We start from the raw sequence: 10,653 nt of genomic DNA on the forward strand, positions 1-10,653 counted from the left end.
GTGATAATGATAGGGGGAGTTGATCCAAAATGCAGGAATCTAGATATGATCAAGATAGAGATATACCACAAGAGGAGTATAATGAAGGAAGATATAGAACAAAATAGACAAAAAATATTTACTGGTAAAGATTTTATCAGTATTAATCCCAACAAGATAAAGTATGAAGATAATCAAATCATGAAGGATTGTACATTTTTCCATCAATGCCAAAGAGAGAGATTGTTAACTCAACCATTCATTGGTATAATGAATAAAAGTTGGTGTCATAAACACTTTACACACTAAGAGTGTTGTCATTGATTGGAAACTAGTAGAGGATATGACACCATCTCATGTGTATCAGTAGACATATTCACTGGTTTGTATAAGAGACAAAAACAAGGTGAAGACTATTATAGTAAGTATAAAGACTCATTAGTGTAACATGGCGAAGTAGGCATGGTAATCATTGAATTTAGGTTAGTATTCTAACAAGATTTATGGAATGCAAAAAGGAAAAATGAATTGATGTGAGATTTAGAACAAAATAGAAGTGCTACAAGACTATGTCCTATGTCGCATGTATCACAGGTTGTTCATGAACCACTTAGTAGTGCAAATTCAAATTTTGAATTCAGTAGTTTGAGTAGGATTATTTTATAGGGTTTCAACACCTAGAAATAAGAAGATATTGTACATCCAAAAATGTATTAATCTGTAATAAAATGGGTTGATGCTCAAGAAAAAGAGAGATGAGGTATGAGAACAAAAATAGTGTGAAGTAAATTAAAAGGAACAAAATGATGTACTAAACCAATTTAGAGAGATGTTAAGCAGAGGATTGAGATGCAAAGCAGCATCTACCTAGAAGAAGAATTTTTGCACCACAAATAGGGATAAGAAGAGATAGAAAGGAAGATAATATAAAGGATATCACAAAGTACAATCAAGTGGAAAGAGGAGATCATGTTAACCTCAAAAGGTATTAATTGGAGATCTATTAGGAAACAAGTGTTGCACACATTATATCACATTTGATTGATCTCTGACAATTATAATCATTTTGTAAGATCTTAATCGAGCATGCTTTAGTATTAGCCTGTGTCAAATCTTTTAACAAGTTCCTCTCAAAAGAAGAGCTAAATCTTATAACTAGGTAGCCTTAGCAGGATGATTGTAATCATAACAATTTCTTGGCTTTATTAACCAAATGTGTTCTTAGAAAGATCAAGTTGTAGCTCTTAACCAAGCAACCTTTTATTTGTAGTAAAAGGCTAGTAGGTATATTATCCATGCCATAGTTTTCATCCTCTCATTGAGGTTTTGACATAGAAAATATCTGTGTTCATTGATGAATAATTTTTTTTTACTTTGCATTATTCTATTTCACTAAATTCATAGCTATATTAGTGCTCAAGTGGTTGTTGATTAGTATACTTTGAGTGGTTAAGAGAATAACCAATTTTAGAATTTGTACATATTCACCCCCTCTCAGTAGCAATTGGGACCAACTATTGTGGTACCCCAAACCTCTCTCTCCCTCCCTCCCTCCCTCCCTCCCTCTCTCTCTCTCTCCCTCCCTCCCTCCCTCCCTCCCTCCCTCCCTCTCCCTCTCTCCATTCCTAATTAACATGGTTAAACATTGTAGATATTAGTTATCCACAATCCATTAGAATTGTTTGTTGTATTTTTTGGGTAGATTGTGTTATAATTTTTACATCAACGTTTCATTTCACACTCTTTGATCCATCATCAAGATGAGAGAGTTAAAGGAAACATATGATGGTTCACAGAGTGTGATATGAAATGTTGATGCAAAAACTATAACACAATCTACCCCCGAAAATATAACAAAGAATGGTTAAACATATATATCAATTACCAAACTAAAAATATAATATAATGAATAATGATCCTTAAATGATATTACACTAGTGAAAGGCTTAAGGTTGCAATCAATAATCCACTAGGGGTCATTTTCATAATAATATGGTGATTCCTAAAATTTATCCAAGTTTAAAATTTCTTAAAAACCTTCAAAATCCAAATTCTTTATCTTATTTCCTATGAAGATTACACTTGCACAATTAAGATCAAGGATTACAAATGAGAAAACTAGAAGCTTCAAAGAGATAAATGACCAAGGAAGTAAGATATATTTACAATCAAATTTTGCCTTATAAATCTCATGATCCTACATTTTTTGAAGAAGTGATTAAGGAAGAATGCATGACTACTATAATGAATGATGAAGTAGAATGTATTAAGAAGAATGATATATGAGAATCAGTTAATTTGTATAAGAAAAAATATTACATCTATGTGAAATAATTTTATAAGAATTAGTTTAAAGAAAATGGACATGTAGACAAATATATGGCAAAGCTAGTTGCTAAGATATTTGCACAAGAATATGGGGTTGACTTTAATGAAACATTTGCACCTATAGAAAGACTCAAATCAAATAGATGGTTTATTAGATGAATGTAAAATTAGTCTTCTTGAATGGATATTTGCAAGAAGAAGTCTATGTGAAACAACCACTAGGTTATGAAATAAAAGGATATGAAGACAAAGATTACAAGTTGAAGAAGGCACTCTATGGATCAAAGAAAGCATCAAGACCTTGGTATAGTAGGATATTTTAATATATGATAGAGAATAAATTCAATATAGCCACTAGAGAGCCTAAACTATATACCAAGATCAATGAACAAGGTCATATTTTGATTGTTTTCTTGTATGTTGACGAATTGATCTTTACATGCAATCTTTCTCTTGACATGTTTAAATCTGCCATGAAGAAAGAATTTGTAATGATAGATTTGAGATTGACAAAATATTTTCTTGGCATTGAAGTTACTCACAATGATAAGGACATTTTTATTTCTCAAAGTAAATGTGAAAAAGTCATTTTTAAAAAGGCTTAGATTAAAATAGTAACTTCCAATTTCTACACTTGTGGTAGTAGGCACAAAACTAAGAGAAAATAATGAGAAAGAATTTCATTAAGCTATACTCAAAAAATAGGTTGGCAGTTTGATGTATCTCACAATAACTAGGATAGATATTATTTATGGAGTGAGTTTAATTTCTAGATTTATGGATTCACTTGAGAACTTACATTGGTGATAAGGAAAAAGAATATTGAAGTACATTGTAGGAACAATAAATTATAGCATATTGTATTCTACTATAGATGATTTTCATTTAGTTGGATATACAGATGATGATTTTGTACAAAATAGTGAGGATCATATAAGGAGTACATGGATATGCATTTCATCTTGGGATAGGTTTTGTGGAATGGGCATCAAAGCAACAACTTGTAGTGTGACAATCTCATCAGCTGAAGCACAATATGTAGTAGGCACAACAACATGTCTTGAGCAACATGGGTACATAGAAATTTGAAGGAGTTAATGCAAGATCAAGAGGGACTTACTACACTCTATCCTGATAAAAAAAAATATTGAACTTTCAAAGAGCCATGTATTTCACAAGTGAAGAAAGCACACTGGCACTAGGCATCACTTCATTGAAAAGTTGGTCAATAATAGACAAATAAATCTACATCATTTCAAATCAAAGGAGTAACTTGAAGATATATTCACACATGCATTAGCACAAGAACAATTTGAGCTTCTAAGAGAAACTTTGAGAATTGTAAATGTTAATGTAGTTTGTAAATATTTTTTAGTAAAAATTGGTGGGAGTGTTAGAAACATTAATTTCTTCTCTCTAGAACTAATTTATTTTTATGGTCCGTCATTTAGATGTTTCTAGAATATTAGGTTAAATTATTGTGTATAAGGATATTGTAAATATTTGTCTAATAGAATTTCCATGGCATTGTGATTTGCCTTTAAAATAATATCATGTAATCATTTTCAAATAATATAGAATAAGTGAAATAAAATAAATTTTTATTATACCAGAATACATAACATTATTCTATATTCTTGCACCTCTTCAAACCCATAAATTCATAATTATAATGATAGTTATCATAAACAAACCTCCAAAACAAAGAAGGTACTGTAACATATATACACCACTATTCAAGGAAAATATAAAAGATTTTGACTATTTAACACTGACTACAGATACATATAAGTTGCCCATGGCCACTATCAAACAAAGAGGGAGATAGACAAGGCGAACACATTGGAACTTGTAATTATTGTTGTCCTACTTGTTAATGTCTGAAATCTTCGTTTCTCTTTCAAAATGGTTGTCAATCACTTTAAATAGCTATAGCTACTGTATGTTTACTAACTACAGTATGTTAAAAATACCCATCGTTAAAATTATATGAAACGAGAACAATAAGTATAGCCTTGCCGAATCCAATCACTTTAAGACCTTAATTGGTGTTTGAGTCATAATATTCCTAGCATATAATATAATAAAGACATAACGTGTTGACCTCAATTGAAAACAGAATGGTGGTGCAATATTTAAAATCATCTTTGATCTTATTTTTAACTATAAATTCATAATGTAGAACCATAACAACGAGCAAGTATGCTGTGTCTTTCAAGAATTCTGTTGCAAATCATTGTCAGAAGATTGAAAAAAAATGCCAACAATGGCCTCTATAAAAAGGGCCCGTTTTATTGCAGTTCTATAGAATCACTTTAGAGTGATAGTAAAATTACATTTGCAATGGCAATCCGGGGAGCAAACTATTTTCTTCTCTCCATGTTTTCGTTTTTGATAATATTGTTACATGTTCAAATGCTTTGTACTGCTGGATCTCAAGGGCAAGAAACAAAGGTAGTCATGATAAACTAGCATCTCAATCATGTTTACTAACAGCAAGGTTGGTTGTGTCAAATTAGGATTACGTAGTCTACATGGGTGCTACTCTGTCAAGAGGTGATGGAAAATCTGAGAAAGCACCTGCCCATACCATGCACCTTGAAATGCTTGAATCTTTATATGGAAGGTTAGTGCATGTTAACTATAATCTACTTTCATGTTATGCAATTTTCATAAATGAAAAGTAGTCTTTATTAGCTAATATAAATGAATATTTGGTGATGAAGTACCAAGGCAGCTAAGGAATCTTTGAAGTATAGTTATGGCAAGAGTTTTGGTGGGTTTGCAGCTACACTTTCTCCATCCCATGTTCAGCAGCTCTCAAGTAAGATAGTTTATATTTATATCTATATTTATAGTTTAGTTTATATTTATATCTATTTATAGTTGTGTATAAATGTATATGGATTAGATTCAAGTTATCATTTTTTATCAACATTTAAAGAATCACTATCATCACTTTCTTGATGATAGATCATAGAGTGATTTAAAAAGTAAGCAAGCAATGTGACACAGTTAAATTAAAAAGCTATTGTGAAAATTCATGTTTCTAATCTTAATATATTTTTATATACTACTGTAGAAATGGATGGCGTGGTCTCAGTGTTTGAGAGCAAGAAATTGGAAACCTTAACAACAAGATCATGGGATTTCATTGGCTTTCCTGCATCTGCTCAGAGAAAAAATTTGGATTACCAGAGTGACATCATTATTGGCATTTTGGACACGGGTAACTTTGTCAGAAGAATATAGGTTTAGCTGTCAGTGCTTGTCTGTTATTATCTTCAGAGTTGTTTTTGGTTGAGAAGTTCAATGATGGATTTTGCAATAAGCTCTTCAACACTGGAAGCAAATAAAACAAATGTCATTTATTCTATAAGTTTACACACTCTAAAAAATACTGTGATAAGTTATCAGTACTAGGGGAAGAGATCTAGTAGTCATTCAAGCTAATTTGGTACATTGAAATTTGTCAATTTTTTTGGTGTAAGTTATTGAAAAGCTTAAACCTAAAGTTTAAGCATTTCCACATTTACAGAGATCTCTGCAGAAGTCATAGAATGTGAAGTGGTTGAAAAGTTCCATTTCAGAATATTTGCCCAAAATCCATCATGTTCACTCCCCACTCACCAAACAAATAGTAGTTTTTGTACAAATTGACCAACCATCAACCAAATTTTTTTTAAATGGTCAACTACTAGTACATATGTGATTGACTATTAGTACATACACGTGTTATCAACTATTAGTACACGCGTTATTATTTTCTTTTACTTTTTAAAAGTGATAATTGGAAGAATCATTAGACCTTCTATGACTACTAGATCTCTTCCCCTATGTAATTTCTCTTTTATATATCTATCACCATGTCATTAAGGGCTTAATGTAAAAAATAAAATTTTCAGAAACTCGTCACAAAGCTAACTATTAACTATTTGAAAGAGTTTAATGTTATAATGATTTAGTCATAAGTCCTCACATCTGTGTTGATCTTTTGTAGGAATATGGCCAGAGTCAGATAGTTTTACGGACACGGGATTTGGTCCAATTCCTTCTAAGTGGAGGGGTGGATGTCAGACATCATCAGATTTTCCCGCCTCTGCCTGCAACAAGTTACACTGTTTCCTATTGATTTTATTATTGATACATTGCATCACTAGATTTTGATCTTTAAGAAAATTAAATTGGATAATGTTGATTGAACATGCAGAAAACTTGTGGGAGCAAAATGTTATCGTATTTTTTCCAGTCTTCCACCTCAAGGAACTTATTTCTCTCCAAGAGATTGGTATGGCCATGGAACACACACGTCTTCTACAGCTACTGGAAACTTTGTTAAGAATGCAAGTGTATTTGGTATTGCTCAAGGAGAAAGTAGGGGAGGAGCCCCTGGTGCAAGGGTTGCTATGTACAAAACTTGTTGGCCCGATGGTGGTTGTGATGATGCAGATATTCTTGCAGCCTTTGATGATGCTATCTATGATGGTGTGGACATTATTTCTGTATCACTTGGAAGTTCTTCTCCTCTCAATTACTTTGAAGATGGCATTGCCATTGGAGCATTTCATGCAATGAAGGAGGGAATTCTGGTATCTAATTCTGGTGGAAATGATGGACCCTCTAGGAAAACTGTTTCAAATTATTCTCCTTGGTCTTTAACTGTTGCAGCAAGTACCATTGATCGCAAGATGGAAACTAAAATTCTTATAGGAAACAACATTTCTTTACAGGTAAAGTATTGACTTCTCCTAAAAACAATATTTGTCCAAAGGTGGTAACTCTTTTCGAGGACAGTTTTTAAACATCATATACTAAAGAGTCAATTTTAGATCAATATAGTTAATTTTAAATATTAAAAATCAATGATTAATGTGTGATATTTAAGCCTTTTTTAAACAATTCAACTTATAAGACAACAGCCATGTTAGTCTTCTTATAATTTAAAATCAACCCTCCATAGTTGAACTCAGCTTTGGTTGACAAAAAGAAAAATGACTGCCAGTCTTGATTTCGAGTAATTGTGTACAGGGGATTTCAGTAAATACATACACAATGGACAAACCATGGTATCCTTTGGTATATGGAGGGGATGCTCCAAATTTTTCTGGAGGTTTCACTTCGGATAACTCTAGGTAAGAAGCTAAAGATGAATAGTTCTGAAATATAATAGAAAAGAAGATAAAATATATTTTTAGTGTGATGTTTAAGTCATTCTTACAAATATTATTTATTTTATTATTGCTTCCATCAAAATTCTCAAAAGTTTAAATCTTCAGAACTTGTCAAATGGATTCTCTGGATCAAACAAAAGTGGACGGAAAGATAGTAGTCTGCTATTTAGATTTCAGTAATAGCATTTTACCAGATTATTCAGTTTTTCTAGCTGGCGGTGCGGGTGTTATTATAATTTATGATGGAGATAGTGACACGGCAATCACATGGTTCAACCCTGCCGCCTTAATATCTACTGAACATGGGATAACTGTGTTGTCTTACATTAATTCAACCAGGTAAGTTACATCAAATTTGTAATTTTTGAAATCTTGTGGAAGCCATGAAAGACTATTACTTATGAAATATATTTGCAAATCAGCTCTCCAGTTGCACACATTCAAAAAACTACAACTCCCAAAGCACCTGCACCAATAGCGGCTTCTTTCTCATCACGAGGCTTCAATCCAATCACACCGGACATTCTCAAGGTATCCATTTTTTTTTCTTCAGGACATAATTTAAAGAGATAGATAGAAGTAGTTTGTAAAGAAATCGATTCTCTGTACCACAAAAGCATGGTACTGGCTAATCTCCAGACAAAATGCACCAAAGACAAAAAAAAAAGTCAAACATGAATCTTTTTCAGATTCACGAAAACACAGTTAAATTTTCTCAAAGATTTTGTTGTTTTTTATCACAAAATATACAAATCATGAAGATCAAATGCTGATTTTTTTTTAAAAATTCATTATGTTTTCATTTTTTTGAAATTTAGTCAATGGTACAATTTGTAGGAAGGATAGGCACATCCCAAAAGCATGTTAAGCTCCTCCATTGTAGACCACAATTGTTACATGATAAATAAAAATAATAATATAACATAATTATCGCTATATCTTATCAGCCAGACATCACTGCACCGGGTGTGAACATCTTGGCATCTTGGGTTAAAAGCTCATCTATTACTGGCTATCTAGAAGATAAAAGGTTTTCCAACTTTAGAACATTATCCGGAACATCCATGTCATGTCCTCATGCTGCAGGAGCTGCAGGGTTTGTTAAGTCTCATCATAAAGATTGGTCTGCTGCCGCTATAAAATCAGCTCTCATGACCACAGGTATTTGATTATTTGAATCTATTTCTACTAAACAAAGAATTTATCTAAAACTTTAGTTATAATTAGTTTTGGCAAAATAAAACTATAATAACAAGAAGATTTCTACAATCTATCAGATATTTGAGCTTGTTGTTTCTCTATTCGATTGTGTACAAGTTTTTGCACCAAAGTTTCCAATCACACTCTCTCTTCCATCATCAGAATGAACATGAAAGAGAGTGATTCTTGATGTAGATTTCTGTTGCTTTCTTTCATGTTCATCCTTATGATAGATCATAGAGTGCGATCCGAAATATTGATACAAAAACTTTTACACAATAGAATCCAGAAACAATAGGCTCAAAAAATTATAACAGTTTAACTTGTTGTGATGCAGCATTTGTAATGGATGAAACATTGCCTGGGAATGCAGATGCAGAATTTGGTTATGGAGCTGGCCAGATCAATCCAATGAAGGCAGTCGATCCAGGGCTTGTTTATGACACAGATGTAGATGATTACATTGATATGCTTTGCATGGAAGGTTACAATGATACCACTTTGCGCTTGGTTACAGGAGATTTTAGTAGTTGTGATCTTGTAACTCCATCTAAAAATGGAGCACGAGAACTAAACTACCCTTCAATAATGGCTTTTGTTGCTCCAAGAAAAGCATTTGAAGCTAAATTTCCTAGAACCGTTACCAATGTAGGAGCAGCAGAGAGTGAATACAAGGCCATTGTAAGTGCACCATATGGAATCAATGTGACAGTGGAACCAGACACATTATCATTTTCATCACTAAACCAGAAGCTCTCATATAATGTTACTATTCAAGGTGGATCCCTAGATAATGATACGTTGCTTTCAGGGGCCTTAACATTGAGCTACGGGAACTTATATGCTGTGAGAAGCCCGATCACTGTGTATGTTCTTTCAATGTAGTGTAGCTTTTGATTTGAGCTCGTAATAATATCATGTCAGTTCATTGTGTGGCAAGAAATAATAGTGGCTATAGTTTGTTGAGCTTATTCGAATGTTGCTGGCAGACAAGGTTAGATTGGAAGTGATCCCAATTGCTCACTGCCACTTCTGTTGTGTCTTCATATCTTCTTTATGAACATCCATATTTGCAAACAGTCTCAGCATTAAGACATGCACTAAATAAAGTCTTCTTCGCTGGATTTGTTTGAATCTCTTGCAAACTTGTCCATTGTACCATATGCAGAATTAAACATGTTTTGTAGGTATTTTAGTGTTGGCATGTAGTAATTTCTTCACCGACCACTTCTGTCAGAATTTCGACAACTGCATTAAAAATAGAAGTTTCAAGTAACATCTAGCACAGTTCACAATTACTTTTACTTGACATTCATATTATTCAAATGGATATTGATTGCATCAAAAATGATGAGTCTTACGTAGGGAAAGGATTTAAATTTTTTTTTAAATGTTAAAAAAAGTCCAATAGCATATACGATTCTATCTTTATTGTAGGTTTCTGGATTGTTCCAAGATTTTTATAAATAGAGGCATTGTGTATGGTTATAAGCATCAGATCTATATGGGGAGTGATAAGTCTTTGTATTTTGCATATTTATTTGACTTTTGAGTATGTATGTCTTTTATTCACTCCATCCACCTTCAACATTTAGAAAATACTATGATTTATAAGTTTTCTAAGGGCCCATTTGGTTGGGGGAATAGGAATAGCTATTTTGGAATAGAAAATAGGGCTACGTATTCTTATTCTCTATTTTTTTCAGCCAATATTTGATGGGGAATTTGCGGACTCCAAAATTTATGCTTTCTAAAATAAATAAAAGTGGAATAGGAATAAGTATTCCAATAACACCTATTTGGGTGAAATTGTAAAACCTCATTTTTGGGCCAAAATTGGAATACGTAGTCCTATTTTACTTCATATTCCAATTTTGATTTGGTGCATCCAGACGAAGAATTCAAAATTTTAAGAATTTACATATACCTATTCCGCTTGTATTCCCATTGCCAAACAAGCCCTAAGTGTGCTTGC

The 10,653-nt window shown here is 32.6% G+C and overlaps 1 protein-coding gene across 1 annotated transcript; it reads left to right on the forward strand.

Annotated features, from left to right (window-relative positions):
- The first annotated feature begins 4,650 nt into the window (after window positions 1-4,650).
- Window positions 4,651-9,563, forward strand: LOC149538221 (cucumisin-like). The gene is made up of 11 exons (XM_089802332.1): window positions 4,651-4,761; window positions 4,827-4,933; window positions 5,034-5,131; window positions 5,390-5,536; window positions 6,308-6,419; window positions 6,518-7,037; window positions 7,336-7,439; window positions 7,584-7,817; window positions 7,901-8,009; window positions 8,426-8,639; window positions 9,016-9,563. Exons 1-11 carry the CDS (start codon window positions 4,651-4,653, stop codon window positions 9,561-9,563), a joined length of 2,304 nt encoding a protein of 767 aa, XP_089658458.1.
- Window positions 9,564-10,653: the final 1,090 nt, after the last annotated feature.

The sequence above is a fragment of the Cupressus sempervirens genome, chromosome 9 (genome assembly GCF_028749045.1).
Source record: "Cupressus sempervirens isolate cs-2001-9-10 chromosome 9, ASM2874904v1, whole genome shotgun sequence".
Taxonomy (NCBI): Eukaryota; Viridiplantae; Streptophyta; class Pinopsida; order Cupressales; family Cupressaceae; genus Cupressus; species Cupressus sempervirens.

What these genes read in the sequence shown, in the direction of transcription:
- LOC149538221 (XM_089802332.1), top strand. Translation starts at nt 4,651, where the DNA reads ATGGCAATCCGGGGAGCAAACTATTTTCTTCTCTCCATGTTTTCGTTT. An exon ending in CTCAAGGGCAAGAAACAAAG is followed by an intron (nt 4,762 to 4,826) that starts GTAGTCATGATA and finishes GTGTCAAATTAG; the next exon opens with GATTACGTAGTCTACATGGG. An exon ending in GAAACAACATTTCTTTACAG is followed by an intron (nt 7,038 to 7,335) that starts GTAAAGTATTGA and finishes AATTGTGTACAG; the next exon opens with GGGATTTCAGTAAATACATA.